The sequence below is a fragment of the Triturus cristatus genome, chromosome 11, assembly GCF_964204655.1.
Source record: "Triturus cristatus chromosome 11, aTriCri1.1, whole genome shotgun sequence".
NCBI lineage: Eukaryota > Metazoa > Chordata > Amphibia > Caudata > Salamandridae > Triturus > Triturus cristatus.
The window spans coordinates 1,005,939,276-1,005,961,622 of record NC_140594.1 but is presented as its reverse complement, the minus strand read 5'-3'; the positions used below and the strand labels follow the sequence as shown (position 1 = coordinate 1,005,961,622).

At 41.3% G+C, this 22,347-nt stretch overlaps 1 protein-coding gene across 2 annotated transcripts in view; it reads left to right on the top strand.

Moving 5' to 3' along the window:
- Positions 1 to 22,347, top strand: part of LOC146785833 (uncharacterized) — a 63,826-nt gene that overhangs the window by 15,376 nt on the left and 26,103 nt on the right. For both annotated transcript variants that reach the window (XM_085633753.1, XM_085633752.1), the window contains 2 exons: positions 19,806 to 19,899; positions 20,996 to 21,114. In XM_085633753.1, coding sequence (XP_085489879.1) covers positions 19,806 to 19,899; positions 20,996 to 21,114 — 213 coding nt within the window. The remainder of the gene's footprint in view (positions 1 to 19,805; positions 19,900 to 20,995; positions 21,115 to 22,347) is intronic.

Genomic DNA, 22,347 nt, shown 5'->3' with positions numbered 1-22,347 from the left:
ATCCCAGTGGGTGAACGATCTGGGTTTTGTGTGGATGAATGCTTGGAAACTGTCGGTCTTGCCAGCCAATCGGCCCTTTACAAAATTGTGGATTCTGCGGATCCTGCCCTGTAAATGCTGCTGGACGTGTCTGCAGAGTTTGGCACCAATAAACAGACAACCCTAAGGAAAGAGTGAATGGAGAGAGTAGGTAAAGGATGATGGGCTTTGAAAATATGGCTGTTATCATTCTATTAGATTAAATGTCCAGGGAGATTATTGGATAAAAAAAGCACATTAGAAAACCATTAGTTATGGCATCCCTCAAAGCCTATGACTTTCTTTCATCCTGCTTGATTTCCATTTACCACCGCGGTGCGATCTCTTGATGGCTTTTCAGGTAGATTTTCTAAATTATGTGGATGCGCCAAAGTGGTTTTCTATTCTTGTATAATCCATAGAATGGTGAAGAGAGTGGGGAGGAGCGCAGAGGAATTTTCCTTAAGCCAAGCGTGGATGGATATCAGCTGGCTAAGACTGAATCAAGCTAAGATACAGTTTCTGTTTTTCAATCCTGACATTCAGCTAAAAAAGGGAAGATTGTTGTTCGGCTGTTTTACAGTAGGTCCTACTGAGATTTTGATACAAGACACCATTAAATATCCTCAGAATGAGAGGCGTGTTTTTTTTTTTTTTTTTGACAACACACTCTGGGGCATATGCATCAACATTGGCATTTGCGATTCCTTATTAGCGAAAAATAAGGAATCGCTAATAAGGAATAGCAAAAGGCTATGCATGTAGGAATCGCTATTCAAATAGCGATTCCTTAACTTTCCTTAATTGCTACTAGCAAATTGCGAGTAGCAATTAAGGAATGCCATCCCAATCATTCCTATGGGCCTCCAGGCCCATAGGAATGAATTGGAGATTGCATGAGCAAATAGCGAGTACCAGTAGGTTCTCACAAATTGCTCATGCAATTTCAAGGGTGCAAGGGTGTCAAAATGACACCCTATTGCACCCCTGAAATTGATATGTGCACATATGTTGCACACACACATGCTCTAAGGGCATGTGTGTGCGCAACATGAAACTTTGAAAAATGCACAAAAGTGCATTTTTCAAACTTTTAGCAAATTACCATGCATTTCATCTTCATGGTAATTTGCTCCCCCTATTAGCGAATTCGCTAATTTTTTTTACTTTCATGCATTGCATTTAAGGAATCCCAAATAGAGATTCCTTAAATTAAGGAATCTCAATTTGGGATTCCTTAAATGCTATCGCTATTTAAGGAATCGCTATTTAAGGATTCCTTAAATAGCGATTTTTGCTTTTGGGTTGATGCATTGGGATTGGGTATTTTTAACTCAATACCGGGAGCTATTAGCGAATCGGTATTTTACCGACTGGATTTTGGCTTGATGCATGAGGCTGTCTATTGGCATTTTAAGGACACCGGGGAACTCGCCCCTATATATGGTACCAATACGGATATAAGAATAGTGAGAATTGGCATCCCTGTTCGGCCCCCCCCTGGTCTGCAGAACATCAGACCCACAAACCCTCCCCCCTCCCGCACAGCACAGCAACCCACAGTCCAACATGGATATGCAACATTTCCCATCAGTGTTCGTTCCATATTCTGGTTCCCCTCCTGCAGCTCATAGGTCATGGGGCCTCGAAGGGGAAGCCACCGGGGCTCTGATCAGTCTCTCTATTGGGTCCAATGTCGCTGCAGCCGCCCGTACGGATAATACGATGCCCCGATATCGTGCCCATCTCTTCCAGACTTTACTATGCTTGTTCGGACAACCCCTTGCCAAGAATACTGCCTCTTCCGCGGACATGCAGCGATCCAACGCCTTCTTCCAGGCCTAAACCGGGGGCGGGGTAGAGGACTTCCAATGCTGGGCAATATCTCGTTTGGCCAGCGTCAAACCCAGAAACAGAAGGTGCCGCTTATAGATATTGCCCCCTATCTCCTCGGTACAGTGCAATAGTGTTAATCGGGGATCGAGGGGTAGCTCCCAGCCCAGCACTCCCCCCAAGCATGACAGAACCGCATCCCAGAACGGGCGCAACCGACCACAGTCCCACACCGTGTGTATGAAGGTGCCGTCGCCAGCAGCGCATCTGAGACACGTGGGGGACTCAATTAAGTTCATGCGCCAGACGCGGTGCCGAGTGTAATATGCCCGATGTAAATACTTGAATTGTATAAAGCGGTATTTAGTGGCCACCGCCGCATATCGCGGACCCGCGACAGCCTCCGCCCAATCGTCCTCCATGAGTGTGCGGATATCTCGCTGCCACGCCTCCTTGGTAGTATCTAGGGTGGTTTTCATGTATGTTGTCAGCGTCTGATAAATCTTTTGGATTTTGTGAGAGGCCTGTTTTTTGATGTAATAATTGTCACATACATCAAAAAAATCGGACACTAAGAATTTATTGCATGAGATCATCTCCCCTTGTTTAGAGTGTTCCCAATGAAATGGGGCATAATATGCAGATGTTGTTTACTGAACCAAAATCTATATCTCCCAGTAATTATAAGGCATGCCTCCCTTTAAATTCTGGCAGGCTTGACCTGGCAAACTGCAACAGTGGATGTAAAACTCATAATTACGATATGCTCTTTAACAGTAGTTACCGCACATATCCGTTATCCGTTCTTTCATAACGAGGCCCAAAATTGATATTTAACTCCCACCTGCCCACTAATGGCCAAATGAATATAAATATTTTGTCTTTTCATTGCCACTTTAAACTGCTGAGGAGACTGAAGTTTCTGTTCGTGCAGGGGCGTAACACAGGCCCCCGCAGCCACCGCGGTGTGGGGGGCCCCCTCAGCACAGTACTCAGGCCCAATAGCTCCGGATTAAATCCGGACCAGAGGCCCCTCCATGTGCGTGGCAGGGGGGCCCCCCTCAACTTTGCCTACGCCACTGTGTTGGAGTAGCATAATAAAATAAAAATAGAGCGACTATAGGGGCAATATTTGATTCTGGAAATTCCTTGCTGTCAGATGGTTCCAAGTTTATGACTGCAGATTGTTGGGCAGTAGTAAATCTACCTGAGAGTGCTCATATCTCCAAAACCTTCTGGTCTTTGCTTGATCCCATGTTGAAACCTTAACTATTGATTATAAAGCAGACTATAGCAAGTTAAAGATTACCTAAAAGAACAATTGTAAATCTATCCGCATGTGGCATCCTTAAGATCCTCAAATATCAAAGTCAATTCAGCTAAAGAGCGCAAAAAAAAAAGTAGGTGTAACTAGTCTACCAGATTATGTAAGGTTATCTTGGATAAGCAAACATGACAGAGCAACTCTTCCCATTGAGGAAGCTCCTTTCCTGAAGGTAGTCTTTTTGCTGTTCATTCTCGGCAGCGCTTACTCGCCTCGTCAGGTAAACAAATCAGTGTACATTTCTTCGTGGTGAGGGTGGGGGCACCACTGTAATATATTGCAACACAGAATTTATCTGTCTCTTGCAATTTCAGTGCCTTTTGTTATAGGTGCTCTCAGCTATTTAAGCTTTTAGCGGTCGCAAAGCCTGCAAAACATGTTTCACAGCTGTAGAATATGTTTTCATAACATACAAAACCCCTTTCATGAGTTGGAAAAACCTTCTTATTTGTAAAAGGGCTTTTGGCAGCTGCGGCTCCTCTGCTAGGAGCATCGCCCTCCCTGCCAGCAGCCAAAAAAATGAAAAATAAATCGAAGATAAACCCTTTTTTTTAATTGTTTTATTTCTTCTCTTGGAGCCAAGGCTGGGTTAGGAGTGGTTTGCACTGGTATTCAGTGCCCATGAGGGTTTGGCCAGCCTTTTCAGGCCGGCCAAACTGCCATGCGCACTTAAGCTCTCTCCAACCTGAGCTGCATTGCGGGGTTGGAGAGAGCAGGCACAAGGCTCCCTGTCTAACTGGGAGTGCCAATCATTGGCGCTCTGGCCAATCCTGATACTGCTTTTAGCAGAATGAAAGGGACATCAGGATTGACCGCAGTGCACTCGTGGAATCTATACCTGGAGAACAGAGGGGCGCAATGCGGCAGGCAGGTAAGTGTTTTTTAAAAATGTATGTCTGTCCTCCCCCACCCCCCGTCCAACGATACCCTCCTCCCCTGCCCCTTCTCTCAATCCACACACTGCCACTACTGGCTTTTGTGGCCCTTTCCAAATCGCAAAATGGAAGAGACGTGAAAGAGGCATTTACCTCCTCTTTGGGATTCGCACAGGAATGTGTCAATGGTTTGTCACCTCAATTGCAGCCTTAAATCATTTAAAATTGACCATCTCTCAATTTGGAGAGGTCATTGATTGGCCCACAAAATATCCCTGCTGCACAGCTTCCAATTTGTGATCATGTTGGATGGCTGCTAGCAGAGAGGCCGGGGTCTAGGGGATTATTGCATGGTCCCTCCCATGTATCCTCCGCGAACAGGAAATGTTTCTTTTCAGAGGAGCGCGTCTCTTTATAATGGACGCGGGTTGCTGAAAAACAAAAAAAATGTTTACTGTGTGGGATATCAACTGCAAGGATAATGGTCTGCTGCCCCTTGCAGGACACCATTACCACATTAGCAGCCATTACATGTTACAATTCCTTGTTCACAATTTGCACATTGCTAGTTTGCGAACAGGGATAGCGCAGCATGTCCCTAAACCTCAGCTGAAACTGAGTGCTAGGAAACTACTGAACTTTCCTCTCAAAAGCTACATTTTTAAGTTAGAAAAATCTGTTTTTAAATTTGAATGATTTATCCAGCTGTGAACACACGGTACAAATATATAGCTAATGATGGGGACCTCTATGACAATAATAAAATGAGAAGGATCAGGCTGCCCTTCAGGTAGGCCCAGGGGCTAGAAACCCTTTCCCAAGAGACCTGCGATGGGTTTGGGGAGAGATGTTGCACGTTTTCTTCCCTGCTCTTTTAAAAAGTGACACAAACCCAGGGAGGGTGGCCTCTGAGGATACTGAGGGCCCGATTCACAGAACTAACTTAAGACAAAATCCTAAACTTATTACCATTTTGGTATTCACAGAAGGCACTTACTCATTTCGGTATTCACAGAAGTTAGGAGTCCTAACTTTAGGACTCCTAAATGCCTTCTGTGAATACCGAAAGTCTTAAAATTAGGATTTTTCTCGAAGAGTAAGTGTCTTCTGTGAATACCAAAATGAGTAAGTGCCTTCTGTGAATACAAAAATGGTAGTAAGTTTAGGATTTTGTCTTAAGTTAGTTCTGTGAATCGGGCCCTGAGAATTTACAATTAACTTTGAAATCTCATATACTAGCATACTCTGATGTGGAGGGTGCTGGCTTGAAAGTACAACAATTGTCTGCTGAAATGGGGTGGACTGGGGCTTGCCCAGCAGAAGAGTAGAAACATCAGCGTACAGGAAATCCAAAAATCCGGGATATACACTTAGCAGGATGATTTCTTCCAGCCTTTTAGGAAATAATGTAACTACTAAGTCGCACATACAACTCTGTAAGCAACACAAACATCCTGATGTTTATTGACGACCAGCAAATCTGTTCCGACTTTTCATTGTCTAGAAGTTATCTTTGGTCACTTAAACCAGGCGTTTTCCTTTATTATTAGTGCAAACAAACCTGTGTTTTGGCTCACCAGCAGCAGTGGTAAAACCACATTTTCAACTGCGTGTCATTAGATTTTGAGTTGACAGTAAAGAATCACACATTTTTATGACCTTGAAAAGCTACTAAAATGAGAATGTTTATATAATCTACATACCAACTATTGCGAAACTGCTGATAGTGTGGAACAGGAACCAAAATTACAAAAGTAACACAGTGTTTTATGAGAATTTGGAAAATATCAGGTGTCATTTAGAAAGTACCAATTTATATCACTTCCTCAATAAAAAAAAGTGGGCATTTCCTGGGAAATAATTTCAAGTCTTGCTTCAGTACAAGATGTATCTCCATTTTGCCAAGAGGATCATGAAGTGAAACTCACTTTTTATTTTTAGGTCTCGCCTTGCGACGCAGCAAAGCTGCTCGCTAGCGAGATCTATTGTCGCCGACTGGCTTTGCGATGCGGGACAGGATAGGTGCACGCGCTTGAAAGACATCAGTTGTGAACGCGTATGGCGGCGTTAGCTGAAGTGGCAGGACAGGACATGTGCACAGCATCTCTGTCAGACAGCCGATGTGCACCCGCAGGGTCTCTTCTCTTCGCTGGCGATCTCATCACTTTTGCGCGCTCCCCCACGCTTTCACTTTCACGAGCGAGGCTCGCCTCTCTGCTGTTACCCGTGGCACTCAGCGTGCCTGCTGCCTCCTCAGCACAGCCTGCTCCTGTGCCTTCCTCTACAGAGCCGCTGAGACGCAGCACGTGCTCCTCACCTCCTCACTCGGTCCGGGGAGCCTAAGCCCACGTGGCACTGAACTTCATCGCCGGGCAAGGGACCCCCAGCCTCGGGTCGCTGTGAACCAACCCGGCGTGCCCTGCTGCTGAGCCCCGTGATGGAGGAGGCTGACCTGCTTTGGGAGCGGCTCAGGCCATCACAGTAAGTGCTGTTCTGCGTGTCATTATGTGGCGGGACAGTTACTTACCGTCCGGCACTCTGTGCTGGAGGTGGAGAGCCGGGGCTGCTAATCCTCGCAGAGGGCAGGGGCACTCATAGTCTCATGGGGATAGCGCTGGGCAGCTTCAACCACGCGTTGTTGTATTACAGCTACCCCCCGCATTCCTTATCATTACGCCTTCCCAGAGCTCACGGGTTGCTCCATGTACCTCTCGGCTCAGGCGGCTGCCGTCACACTGGCTGTGCTGCCGTATGAGCGTGTTTTGGTGCGAGCCAGGCTCAAGGACAGTTCAGCCTCCCATTGAAACTCGGAGCCTCAGCGGGGATAGACGGTGTGTCTTCTCTGGCGATCACCAGATTACGCCAGGACAGCCGATGTGCATGTTCACGGCGTCTCGTGCGCTCCCACCGCGCTTTCAGTTTTGCGCTCTCAGCCAGAATCCCAGGCGGCGCTGTGGTTGGTGGATAAAAATATTTATGTTGTTCAGGGAGAAATCAGCATTGTAGTTGGTACCATCAAACGAAATTCAAGATGGAGCACTCGTACCCCTATGGTAGGTGCAACCTGAGTTTTATATTCAAAATATTTGAGGTACAGTACTAGAGGCATGGATTGTTTGTGCTGTAGCTATAATTGTTTCAGCACTAAAGTCAATACAATATCGGGCATGGGTGTTTGAAAAATTTCAAGCCATTGATACCCACGATGTAGATTTTACTCTTTTTAATAGTTTAACCCCTTTCTGTGTGTTTGCTGTGATCACCGTGTCATTATTGATTAAGAAATCTTTAAATACATAGCAATTTAGTGGGAATAGGGAATTGCATATCCACAGTAAATGTTTTTATGAAATCTCCCTGATCATTCAGTGCAAACAAGGCATAGCATTTTTTTAATAAAATCTTGTTTTGTAAATGATCGATTACATTCTCATTTTTTTATCATTGTTTCTGCTCCTTACTTATTAGATGACTGTTGGTGTGCTATGTCTTACCATTGATTTAATAGTTGAATACTGGTAATTTTTGGGTTGTACTCGTGTCACTTCCTCTTTCCCACGTGTGTCTGCATAGACAAATTGTGCCATGCACCTGGCCTTTATACAAATTCATGTACCTCCATGACATTTAATTGTATTTTTACTGTGAGGCCGTCAATATTCCTACATATTGATGCCTTAAAACAAGCTCCTCCCTAAAATCGACTCACAAGGTTTTCTTTCTAAATTAGTTAAACATCTGTGTTGAAAGGCGTCTGTATGTATGTATTGCACTTTGGATATATTGCACCTATAAAAAAAACAGCATTTGCAATGCAATAGGTCTCGCAGTTACACGAGCTTGAGCTATTGACATTGCATATAACGATGCCTTTTATTTTTGTTTTCATTTTAAAAACATAAATAAAAGGCATTGTCATTTACAATGCCAATAGCTTAAACTTGCGTAACTGCAAGACCTATTGTATTGCAAATGCTTATTTACTTTAGGTGTTGTGATTTCTAACTTGCTTAAACCTTGGCGAAGCTGCTCCCACGTGTGTAGAGAAGAGGGAGGGGCGAGGCTAAATTGGTAACAGAGGTGGATGCAGGACAGAGGACTCTTTAAAAGAAGGCGATGGAGTCAATCCTGGATGACATGCAATCATTGTTTATATAAATGAAATCTTGTTCGATATGGAGATGAAGGTTGGGGTCCAGAGTTTGGAGCCATGTAGGTCTCCTATAAATTGCCAAGAACAGATAATCTGTTGCATGACCATGAAGTGTCGGGTGATTTAAGATCAAACCACACCCAGCCCAATTCCATCAATTCGGAGGTGGTTTAGTCGGGTCTCTTCAGTCAAATGATAGGAAAGGGGAACGGTTCTTAATACTCTTCACCGTAAGTATAATCTTTGCTGGAAGCGTCATACAGAGAGCGTGTCTGAAGACAACGTGGGAGATTCCTCCTGTTAGGACCAGTGCAGTTCAATGTAGTATGAGCAGTAGAAGGAGTATTCCACATTGGAGGTGCAGAGGGCATTGTTTGTTGCTGTATTGACTTACAGGAAGAGGGATACAGTACAGTCGAATAAAACTTTCGATTGTTGTGCTTGGAGGTCACTGTGGGCCCCTAGTTAATAGTAAGAGTGGATGGGTCACTATATTGACGCAATATATTGTATGGCAATACTATCGAATCCACTACTTCAATGGACCACTACTTCTTAAGCTAAGTATATAATTGCTATTTTTAACTCCATGTATACTTACCGCCAAGACAATATTACCTATTTTGGAAGAAGATCAATCCTCATTGGCTCCATCCTCTGCCACTCCACAAAATCTACATTTCCATACATAGCAATACTTCCCAAGGTAAGTGTAGGTGGAGTTAAGAATAGCAATTACATACTTTCCTTAAAATTCAGTGGTCGTTGAAGTAGACTAGGATTCAATATTATTGGAGGTCAATATTCTTCACCTCGGTATAGTATAATACAGTTGTTGAAAGGCACAGCCGAGGGCTTACCTGGGCCAATGAACGGGGCTTCAGTATTGGCAGCATTTATTGCATCTAGCTCAGACCTGCTGTAGGTATTCAAAATAATTCTCTAATTGATTCAGGTGCATCTATTTAGACTACATTTGTTTGTCAACAGCATAAGTGCGGTAGGTATATCAGCACAATTGTGAGTGGTTCAAAATATACTTTGAAAAGTATATGGAATAGTGCTAATAACTTTCAGAAGTTCTAAGGCATTGTTTGCAGTTTAACCACAGGATAAAATATATCAAGCATCTCAAACAGACTGCTATGTTTATATTACAACGTATAGGATTCTGCAATCCCTGTATAAAAAACCCGCTTCTCTAACTTTTTTTTTTATAATTGACGACTTGTGACGCCCCGAGTACCTAATTAAAAAGAAATTATGTCAGAACTTAACTGTAATAACTTATTACAGTTAAGTTCTGATATCTCAGTGCCTGCTGCCAGAGCCAGCAGCCAAGAAAAAAGCAAGGTCAGGTCACAAAGCATAATTAAAGCAGCTGTTTAAAGGATAAAAAAGAAAGCATTGCTTTTCATTCTGCTCTATTTTTCTAGCTGTTTATTGACAGGAAGAAAGTAGATATTTATGACAAAATGTTAATTTTTTGCTCCCTTTGGGTAATCATAAAAAAGTTAAAATCTTTATATGTTTCTACTGCACCTTTAAAAAAAATAAGTTGTATTGAACTGCTTCTAATACCTTTTTGCCACAACTATCAAACAGCTTTTCTGATATGTTTAATTTTGCACTAGAAATTCTATTTTAATCTTCATGTTTGCAAGCATGCTGTCTCTTTCATATGAAAGAGCTGTGCACCAAGGATTTCCTGGAAGGTGATGGTTTGATCATATATTATAAGGAATAAAGCACACTCTGCTATTCATAAAAAGGATATTGCAAGTCACATTAACTTTATTAAAAAACTCGGCCTTCGTCCATGTTCCCCTGTATGGTCATGGAACTCCTCGGTTGCTTCCTTACATTTATACATGAAATAGATTAATAAATATAAATATATATAAATATATTTTTCAAAGATAGCTTCACACGTCCTTCCACCGAAGGTGATAAAGCAAAGGAACGGCACACCAGGAGAATGTACAAGTTTTTATTGTACACAAACAACAAGACGACGCGTTTCGGCGTTAAGCCTTTTTCGAGTGAAATAAAATGGGCAAATTCCTCTAGAAATAGGCACCATTGTTTTCAAAGTGACGGAAAACATAGAAGACATACTATAATCGTGTACGGAGCTTCGATCTTACAATCAACAATAAATAATACATTTCAACAATAGATTCAATTCAATTTTTTGGCATGATCTTTGGTATAAGTCATGATTGTAAACATTAACCAAAATTAATTGTTGTGCTTTAAAACAAATGTGCATTTCGTCATGTACAATAAAGTTTTTTGGTTAAATGTGCAACCGCTCCGTTGCTATGTCTGAAATTGGTCATTTTTCATTTGTGCATACGTAAATACAATGATTAAGCACTATTGACAATCCTGAATGACCATATACAATATACATGACGGATTGAGTTTTGGACACTCCTCTGCCATACTAATGATAAAATACCATGTATGCGAGTTCTTGCCCTCTCAACAAAAATACAATCTACAGATATGGGACCGCTCCGTTAGTGTGTCAAAGTTTAACCATATTTCATTTATACAAGCGTAGATGCCATGAATAAGCAGCATTGACAATCTTAGATGACCATGTGTAATATACATAACAGATTTTGGATTAGGGACCGTACTCTGCCATACTAATGATAAAATACCATATATGCGAGTTATAGTCCTATCAACATGAGTACAATCTGTAATTATGCCATCAATGGTTGAACATTCTTTGAGATTTACAGCGCGACATATGACAATTACACATGTCAAAAAAGGAAATTAAAGGTAATGTACCATGATGATAATACTATTTGAAAATCACATTTTAATTTTTGAATTTTTAAATTTTTAAATTTTACACAGCGCGATATATAATAATTATCCATGTCAAAGAAAGAAATTATAGGTAATGTACCGATGGAATAATAATCATAGTAACAAGTCAAAATCAAAATATAATCCCAATGTCCCTTATGACAACATCGAAGCCTACAATTCGGCTGTTATACAAGGTCTCAAGCAACTACGTTTAAAAAAAGCAAAAAGTCAGTATGAAAATCTGTCAAAAGATCAACGGGAAGCTTTACAAGCATTAGAAAATGACCCTACCATCATTATCAAGCCCTCTGATAAGGGGGGCAACATTGTAATTATGGATCAAAAACAGTATCGAGATGAGGCAATACGCCAACTTTCTGATCATACTTGTTATGAAGAGATTAACTGGAACAGATACAAAACATCTATCAAACGATATCATGATTTATTGATTAACTGGCATCTATGTGGTCTTTTAGACGAAGAAGAGTACAAATTCCTTAAAACTGACAATCCACGTATACCCTGCTTGTACCTCCTCCCAAAAATACATAAGGACGCCACCAATCCACCAGGGCGTCCTATAGTTTCCTCCAATGGGGGATTATTGGAAAACACTTCAATATTTCTGGATTCTTATCTTTCTAAATACGTTGTTAATTTGAGGTCTTATTGCAAGGACAGTACAGATTTTTTGAAAAGAATTTACGATGTGCAATGGGAGGATAATTTCACAATGATCGCACTTGATGTATGCTCCCTATATACATGTATTGACCAAAAAAAAGGTGTAGAAGCATGCATGCACTTTCTCAAAAGTAGACACATCACAATGTGGGAACATAATGCAATGCTAGAAGTCATGATGCTATATTGCTTAGAGGAAAATATCTTTCTATTTGAGAAAAGTGTTTATCGTCAATGCTCAGGGACGGCGATGGGCACTTGCTTTGCCCCCAGCCCAGCGAACTTGTTCCTAGGCTGGTGGGAGGAGCAAATTGTCTGGACCGAAGGTAATGAACAATATACTGATCACATACCCATTTGGATAAGATACATTGACGATTTATTTCTAATTTGGGATGGTCCTGTTGAACAGGCCATGCAATTTATACGCAAATTGGAAATAAATGATCTTAATCTCAAATTTACATACAAACTTAGCAAAAATTACTGTGAATTTTTGGACATTTGCATACAGATAGTGGATAGTAAAATAACAACACATCTCCACAGAAAGGAAACAGCAGGAAACACCATCCTACATGGGTCAAGCAATCATCCCGTTCCACTCATTGAAAGCATCCCCTATGGGGAGATGCTACGGGCCCGTCGTAATTGCAACACAACAGAGAACTACATTGCAGAGCAAACCAATATGGTAAATAGATTTAAAATCAGAGGTTATGGCACCAAAACCTTGCAAAAGGCCAAAAACAAACTCAAAGGCATTACACAGAGGGAACTCCTTTTCAAAGATCTATCCAAACAAGAATCAGACCCCATCAAAAAGAATGACAAAATACCTAGAATGATAACTACATTCAGTAAAGGGGCATCAGATTTGAGAAAGCTTATGAAGGCACATTGGGGCTTACTTACAGCAGACCCCATAATTGGCAAGCATGTTGGCCAAAGTCCCAAAATAACATATAGGACAGCTAAATCCCTTAGAGATTCTCTGGTTCATAGCTATCCTCAAGAAGCAGTGGGCCTTAACTGGTTAAATCCCCCTAATGGATTCACCACATGTGGATCATGTAAGGCATGCAAAAATGGCGTGAATCGTACTAAGTACCAAACTAAAACTGGGGTAACCAAGAAGATCACGAAAATTATCAATTGCAACAGTGACTATACCATCTATGCTTTGGAAATGCCCATGCGGGTATTACTATATTGGTAGCACCAAATTACCATTGAAAACACATATTTTTCAGCATTTACGGGCAATAACTAATCGAGATGGTAATTACCCAGTAGCCCGCCATTTTGCACACAAACACAACAGGGATAAAAAACTCTTGCGTTTTTTCGGTATTGACCGGATTTTGCCACATGTCCGGGGAGGAGATCGGGAGCGTAATTTGAGAGTAAAAGAATCCTGATATATAATTGACTTAAACACAAAAACCCCAAATGGTCTCAATAGTGGTGAAGAATTGGCCACTCATATAGGTTGAATTAGACATAGTAGCAGTATCTTGTTCTCCTTTTCATTATTATTATTTGCACTGTATCACTGATTTTAATTGAAATTAGGACAGTAGTTATCCCTTAGCTTTCCCTGTAGAATAAGGCTTAGAAACATCTAGGAGTACATATCCTTTAATAAGAAACTAAACAATTCTCTCTGCAAAATTGCGCTTTTATTAGGATGTCTCGACTAACATAAATATCCTGTCCATTTCCCTTTATGAGCACTATTAGCACTTAAACAGTTCAGATATCACTTATCACACCGTAGGCACATCACTTTACAGTGGCTTTCCCCTGGGATATCCAAGAGAATCAGTAGGCAGACAGACAACACATAGATGACAACATGGCCAAGATGGTGGGTACATTACCCATCATTGTTACTATGATTATTATTCCATCGGTACATTACCTATAATTTCTTTCTTTGACATGGATAATTATTATGTATCGCGCTGTGTAAAATTTAAAAATTTAAAAATTCAAAAATTAAAATGTGATTTTCAAATAGTATTATCATCATGGTACATTACCTTTAATTTCCTTTTTTGACATGTGTAATTGTCATATGTCGCGCTGTAAATCTCAAAGAATGTTAAACCATTGATGGCATAATTACAGATTGTACTCATGTTGATAGGACTATAACTCGCATATATGGTATTTCATCATTAGTATGGCAGAGTACGGTCCCTAATCCAAAATCTGTTATGTATATTACACATGGTCATCTAAGATTGTCAATACTGCTTATTCATGGCATCTACGCTTGTATAAATGAAATATGGTTAAACTTTGACACACTAACGGAGCGGTCCCATATCTGTAGATTGTATTTTTGTTGAGAGGGCAAGAACTCGCATACATGGTATTTTATCATTAGTATGGCAGAGGAGTGTCCGAAACTCAATCCGTCATGTATATTGTATATGGTCATTCAGGATTGTCAATAGTGCTTAATCATGGTATTTACGTATGCACAAATGAAAAATGACCAATTTCAGACATAGCAACGGAGCGGTTGCACATTTAACCAAAAAACTTTATTGTACATGACGAAATGCACATTTGTTTTAAAGCACAACAATTAATTTTGGTTAATGTTTACAATCATGACTTATACCAAAGATCATGGCAAAAAATTGAATTGAATCTATTGTTGAAATTTATTATTTATTGTTGATTGTAAGATCGAAGCTCCGTACACGATTATAGTATGTCTTCTATGTTTTCCGTCACTTTGAAAACGATGGTGCCTATTTCTAGAGGAATTTGCCGATTTTATTTCACTCGAAAAAGGCTTAACGCCGAAACGCGTCGTCCTGTTGTTTGTGTACAATAAAAACTTGTACATTCTCCTGGTGTGCCGTTCCTTTGCTTTATCACCTTCGGTGGAAGGACGTGTGAAGCTATCTTTGGAAAATAATTTCGGTTGCTGTAACCGTTGAACCGGCACCAACATCGTGGGATTGGTGAGCCGCTAAGCACAGCAGTTGTTTTGGATATATGAATATATATATATCTCACTTAAAAAAACAAAGGTTAAGCAAACGTCATAGGGGCATATTATCGAGAACGGCGTTAAAATTTTCACCGCTTTAGCGGCAGGAAACTGCCGCTAAAGCGGCGGTGATGGGCTTGATAATATGCCCTTGAGAATTCCAATAGAAGCTCAGGTTTCACACCAGAACATGGGCTTCTATTGGAATTCTCAAGGGCATATTATCAAGCCCATTATCGCCGCTTTAGCGGCAGTTGCCTGCCGCTAAAGCGGTGATAATTTTAACGCCGTTCTTGATAATATGCCCCATCGTTAGCTGAATTTTTCAATGACAACATTAAAGTTTTAAACCACAAATTCACTTTTTATAGTTAGCAGCGCTAACTATAATTTGCATCCCCACCATGCACTCCTTATGATCTCACATATGCCATTGCTCATGACGGTTCTATGACATAATTTATGACAACACTGATGACATCTTAAATGGTATCATTGATGACCTCACTGATGACATCATCCAATAAATCAGTTTGTTTGTTTTATAGTTTACATAGTGGCAAGTAAGTACCATATTATTTCTCTACCCAATTTTCTACATCTTGGATCCAGCTAATGGATGTAAGTGTTTACAAAACACATGTGCTCCTAATGCACCATAGGTGTTTAGAGGAATAGAACATGTTATACATTTTTGAAGCTCCCAACCCGCTGGGAGTGGACTTGGTGTTTGCTCCCGCTTGGCGGGAGTTTTGAAAATCCTCCCACCAAGCGAGAACAAAACAGGTTTCCTTACCCTCACCAGTGCGAGCAGAGAATACACAATGTCCCAGGGGTGGGCTCCCAGGGACATAGCCTCTGAGTCAGCCTATGGGATGGAGTTCCCAAGGCCATTAATGGCTCGGGGAGGGGAGCTGCACGCCCCCATCATAATGTAATCAGGCTCAAGGTAGGCTACACGGGGCCTGTAGAGGCTTGGCAAGGCGGGGCTGTGTGCCTGCCCCATTTTGATCATTTTGGGCTTCGGGGTTGGGTTCCCTGGGCCTTTAGCGGGTCCGAGGTGGGGGGGACATTTAATTTTGGGGTGTGTTCCATGGGGCCTGCAACGGTTCGGGGGGAGGCACGTGGGCCCCCTCTCATTACAAAGCACTTAAGGCCCCAGGGGTGGGTTCCCCTGATTCAAGGTTGGGCTTATTTTATTTTTTTCATTACTCCCTTAACTGTTCTTTTATGATGGGGTTACCCAATGTTTATCCCCTATTTCAGAGATATAAATCATATTTTTATGAAGAAAACAAGACCAAAATGACAAAACCCAATAAGTAGAACCAGAGTTAGGAATTTTTCAAAGAATAAACCAAAAACAATGCTTGGAAGTCACTACCGCTATAAGGTTACTTTAGATTGTGCTAGACTGGGGTAAATCCAAAGTTCAGGTCGACCGCTATCGAGCGCAGGTAGGATTCAGCTCTAAACAGGTACCGCTGAAGTTTTACCTTCTCAAGCTTAGCAAAGTACCACGTCCGTGGGGAGACGGTCGCCGGGAGCAGGTAGAGCATCGCTAGCAATGATCGTGTGAGCACGAAGAGTTGGCTGGACATTGCAGACGGGACATCGCGTTCACTGATGTTGCTGCTCGCTGTGTGAGGAGACAATGCTGCGGCAGGTTGCGCTGATCCTTTGAGTGAGTGGCGCAGTCCCAGTCCAAGAGGGCCCATTAGCGGTCGCAAAAAGCCCAGAAGCTTTATTTCAGGGGCCCAGGAACTGTAGATGTTGAAAGCAGCTGCAGACCTAACTTCTGAGGCCCAGAACTTGGAGGGGGCACCTCAGGCAAGGGCAGGACTCACAGGGGAGTCCAGCAGCACCAGCAGATTGTAGGAAGTCTATTGTGTCCCTGAGAATTCAGAAGAACAGGAGGCAAGCCAGCAAGCCCTTGGAGATCACTTGGAGGGAAGGCAGAGTCCAGCTCTCCTTCCAGCCGAGTCCGAGAGCAGCAGGCAGCAGGGCAACAAGCAGATTAGCAGTCCTTCCAGAAAAGCAGTTCAGTTGAGTCCTTTAAGCTCAGCAGTCCTTCTGACAGAGTTTCAGTTCATGATCCACAAGTGTCTGATTTGAGGGGGTCAGAGACACCGTACTTATACTCAAAAGTGCCTTTGATGTATGGATGGCTTCTGATTAAGTCTTTGAAGGCACTTTGATCCCTTTCAACCCAGTCCTGTCTACCAGGCTAAACCGGGGGGGGGGGGGTAAAACAGTGTTTTGTGTTTGGACAGGACACTACCTATTGAAGTGCTGAGAGTCAGACCCTCCCATTCCTCCTTTCCCAGGAAGACCCACCAGAATGCAGGTGATTGCAGATGAGTGCTCTGAATGCAGCTTAGTCTCACCTTCCTGTGTTTGTGGCTGTCTAGAGGGATTGCTCAGAGTATAGCTGTCACCCAGTCCAGACATGTATTGCAGACAGGTTGCAAAGCACACAGAGTTATTAGCACAGAGCAATGTTCACTTTCTAAAAGTGTCATTTCTAGGAGTATTTGTCATTACCATTCCAAACATATGAAACATAAAAAAGCTACTCCTCTATGAAGGAATTACAGCTTAAAGGTGTACTAAGGAATTCCCAATGCTGCCCTATGAGAGGGATGTGCCTCACAGTAGTGAAACACAAAATAGGCTGTTTGTCACTACCAGTACATGCAAAACTTAAATGTACATGTCCTACCTTTCACTCACATAGCACCCTGTTTTTTGGGCTACCTAGGGCCTACCTTCGGGGTGACTTATATGTAATAAAAGGAGAGTTTATGACTTGGCAAGTAGTTTTAAATGCAAAATCGAAGTGGCAGTAAACTGCACACTGGCACTGCAGTGGCTGGCCTGAGACAGGTATGAAATGCTACTTCTGTGGGTGGCACAATTGGTGCTATAGGCCCACTAGTGGCATTTACAGCATTTGGTATACCACTTTACAAGCGACTTACAAGTATATCAAATATGTCAAACAGGTCTGAACCAATTATACCATGTTTAGAGGAGGGAGCACATGGACTTTAGCATTGGTCAGCAGTAGTAAAGTGCCCAGAGTCCTAAAGCAAACAAAACAAAGGTCAGAAAAAGAGGAAGAAGGCAAAAAGTTTGGGGGAGGACCCTTCAAAGAAGGACATTTTCCAACATAAGTCCTAATTTATATTTTGGTGGTAGGCCGTTGTTCCGCCAAAGCAATAGAGTAAATACTTCAGTCATCCTATTGGAGGTCCTGACTTCCCTATTTATAAATGACCTCCAAACTGCTGGCAGTCTATATAAAGCATTGGCAGGAACTGCCATCACAGCGGTCCTGTCAATTCTATTTGCTGTTTGGTGCTGGTTTACATCAACATGACACAATCAAACAGTTGTATTTTTTTTATTTTGAAAAAAAAAAATCTAAAAACGGGGTTTTCTTTCTCAAACTAACAAAAATAATGCTCTCTTTGCCATGGGAGTTATCTCACATGGCGAGACGAGCAATATTAAAATGTTACTGTCTCTCTCAGTCAGGATTTACCTAGCGGTAGAGGTCAATAAAAAAATGGCTACATGTCTACCCATCTAAATTGTGCGGGCAGATATTATATCTATTTCTCATATGGCCCTTACTCCCTTGGGCCATCGGAGGAGTGTGACCACAGAGGAGATGAAGATATCTCCTCCACGGCCAAACTGAAGGTCCGCCTGCATGTAGATTGGGTCGATGGACCACTATGTTTCAGTGGCGACGGAGTTTGTTCCTCGCCAACAGAGTTCCCTTCCTGCCAACATATATATTGGGCTCATAGTTATTGGTGTGAGGTCGGTGCTACAACACTGATGTAATGTACTGAACTGATCTCACTTTATAATGATTGTCAGATTTTGATGACACTTTTTTAGAAATATTTGATTGAAGCACTACAACATAGATCATTTCGTACTTAGTTTTTCACAGGGAAAATAATCTACATCAAAGACACTAGAAAATAGAAAAGAATCAAATACCTTCATACATACACCGCCTACCATCTGATACAAAACACATGAAGGATGACAGCCGCAGAGATACACATATAAATGGGATTATCTCTACATTTCTCACAACTTGTGTATGCATCGTGTAAAAGAGACTAGTTCAAGAGGCAATGATGATTTGCACTGATAATAGCTCAAGGCAATGGGTCTTTTAACGTATACGTTTGAGTGACTCAACAGTGCTTCTTATATGAAAAAATTAAAAAGCACTATTTACATTTGAGTTACAGTATTTTCATTCTTTGTAACAATTATAGGTGCCACATTTAAGTTGAAGCTTGTGTGGCATGTTTGTGTTGTAAGAGTTATTATACACCATGCAATTTCTTCTCTATACTGGGTAGAATGTTGTAAATGGGTTAATAATAATATTTTATCATCCTGTATATGCTAGCAAGATGGCTCAGTAGGTTAAAATATTCCCACTGCCATCTAATGTGACATGCAAGTCACAAGAAACAATTAATTCCTAAGTGGATAAATAAAGTATCAGTTTATTGAGTAGAATGTATACCTGCTTTGCAAAAGTGTAGCCTGGAACATTTTTATAACAAAAGTTACCACTATAGTGTAACATTGTTTTTGCGTCGGCCCAACAAGGTGCTGCCTGATAATGAAGCATGACACCCCCTTGGGGTGTGTGAGGGCCCTTGCGTCTAAAAGGAGAAACCCTTATTTCTGGTAGACCTAGATTCCCTCTTAGGAACTGTATACTCCTTGTCTTGCTAGCCAGAAATAGGGACACATATGCTGGACCTTGTTCAAGCCCCAGTCCCCCAGTGTTTTGTGTTCATAAATCTTACTTAAGGTTTTGGGTGCCCATGTACCATGCTGTGTGGTGGAAACGCAATTGAAACCATCTCGTAAATAGACTTCATAATTTCTTAAACATATTTTGCGTTACATTGTTTTTATGAACAGTGGGCATATATTTTCCACTTTTTAAGTTTCAATATTGCATTTTGACTGTTGTTGGTATGTGTCTTATTTAAACAAAAAAAATCTTCTTGGCATTGTTTTCAGCTTCCTTGCGATACATTCAAATATCTCACCTGGCACAAATTACAGGAACATGATGTACAAGGAACTCAGCTTTGTTGTCCAAGAGTCAGAGAAGGTAAAACTAAAACCATTCCTATTTTAGAACTTGGATATTTCATAATGATTGCCTTTTTGAATTTGACTTCTCTTTCCTTTAATTCAAAAAGGTTCCGTCTCAGTAGCATTGAAACCTCGGCCATGTGGCACAAGAGATTCGGAACATATGCTTTAAGCTAAAAGAGCAAATCTATCCACTACAAAAAAAAAAAAATCATGTTTCACAAAATTATGTGACTTTACAAATGATACTACTACTTTTTTCCCCATTGCCACGTATCTTCTATTAGACCTCAGCATTTATAGATTTTTAGATGTAATACATTAAATGTATGGGCGGACAGGATGTTATATTTTGGAAAGGGACAGCAAGCTGGCCATCATGTTGCGTTTTTAGCAAATGTGTTGGCCATCTTGCAGGTATTAAAAAAAAACATTGGACACCTGCTGGATGCTGGTATTAGCTTTTCCTATGCTTTTGATGAAAATCTATGACCATTGTCAAGTCAATACTTCGAGCAAACAAGCATTGGCAAAAAGAAGACCTTTTGTCTTTGCCAATGCTTGGCATATAAATGCTGCCTCAGATCCTTGATCCTAATAGATTTGTAAGCAAGCATGAAGGTGGCGTATAGGTGAGTCAGGCAAGAGAACAGTAGGTGGCAGCGTTACACTGTGTTAGAATTTTTCAGAGGCAGTAAGCGTGGTAAAAGTATGCGTAGTAGTGGAATGCGTGGTGAAGGTGTTTCTAATGTGAATGAACATAAATGTGTGGTAGTGGTAGGCGTTGTGAAATGTGCGATGTAAAGTCGTGCGTGGTGAGGGAAGGCGTGGTAATGTCATATAACCCTCTTTTGTGCGTCAGACAGGCCTTGCTCTGCTCTTGCCCACATCCAAAGGTCCATCTCTGTGGTGCCCACAGAGATGGATCTTTACATGTTGTTTGCCTGGTGGTATATGTTTATAGTTATACAGTTTATTACGCGCAAACCCATCTAATTCCACTGTGTGTAGAATGGGTTTTTTCAAACTGCCCTCATGTCGACTGGAAAATAAAGAATTGAAAGGACCCCACCTTGGCTTTTGTCCTTTAACTGTCTTCATTGGTTTAACAGGGCCTTCAGATGAAGAACTGTTTATGAGGGGAGAAGAACAGACAGTAAAAAGAAAAAGCAAGTTAACAGAACAAGAAATATGGCAACAGAGACTACAGGAAAACTGGGAGAACTGCGTGGTGAGGATATAGACTCATGTACATTAAACTGCACTCTTGAAAGTGGTTTATCCACAGCCACATAATAGGAAAACAATATATGTTGTTCTCCAAAGCATGTCCAGGAAGTAATAATTTGTTATTTGTATTTTTTTTTTTAAAGCCATAAAGGGTGACCTATGCATGAGTTATGTAGTCTGTAATTTGTGGTAGTAACTCGTAAATTTAAGCCTTTCATTAAGCCTTTTACCAACTGTGTGACCTTGGTCTATACACCCTTTAATTATGCATTAATGTTTCTATGTGGCTTTTAGGAATGCCACATAGAAACATTTGGGACTTGTAATAGTTGTTTTTTCTCTCACCTCCTTGGATCTGTGTTTGTACATTACAACACTTCAGGTATCTAGTTCGCTTGTGTACCATTTCTCAGAATTAAAATGCGGCAAAAACAGACCATATTCACCAGGCTCAATCTTTTGTTGCAAATACTGGCCTAACACAGGGGTCTCTAACCAGTAGCTCATGAGCTACTCTAGCTGTCCAGCTACCTCTGAGTAGCTCACCTGTGTGCAACCCAGCTTATTAAATCAGAAAGCATAAAAAAATGAAGATTATACAAAACTAACATTAGTAGCTCTCAATGCGTTTCATTGAACATAAGTAGCTCTCAGTACAGAAAAGGTTGCAGACCCCATATCGTTGTGTGAGACGCAATTCCCTTTTACACAGTTAACACAAGGAGTGCAGCATTGCAAAAGATGGTTTGTTGATTTTTCCAAAAGTTGATGTGATCTGTTCTGGAACAGAAATTCATTAGGTCTAGAGATGTTGTAAATTAACATAGACCACCCACTGACTTTGTGTCAACTGTACCTGCAAGAATATATGATCTATACCTTTTCAATCTTCTATTTTCAAACCCAGTTGACAGGCCGGTGTTATTTTGGGATGCTTCATGAGGTATACTGTGTGTCCCCATTCCCTGTATATCTGAGGTGGTGTCTGGAATGCTGAGAGTGAATGGTGTAACAGAATGTTGCTAATCACAAAAGGAGGGAGCACACCGCCTGGCATACCAGCACACGACTAGCCCAGATGCATTGTTGTAAATGCAGTGCATGATGACACTCACTTAGTTGACAGTCTTTAGTATTCACCATTGTTGGTGCAGCCAGTGCTGTCTCTATCTCTAGACGTGTATCAGGATTGTTGTCCTTGGTGTTATCATGCACTGTATTTACCACGAGCACT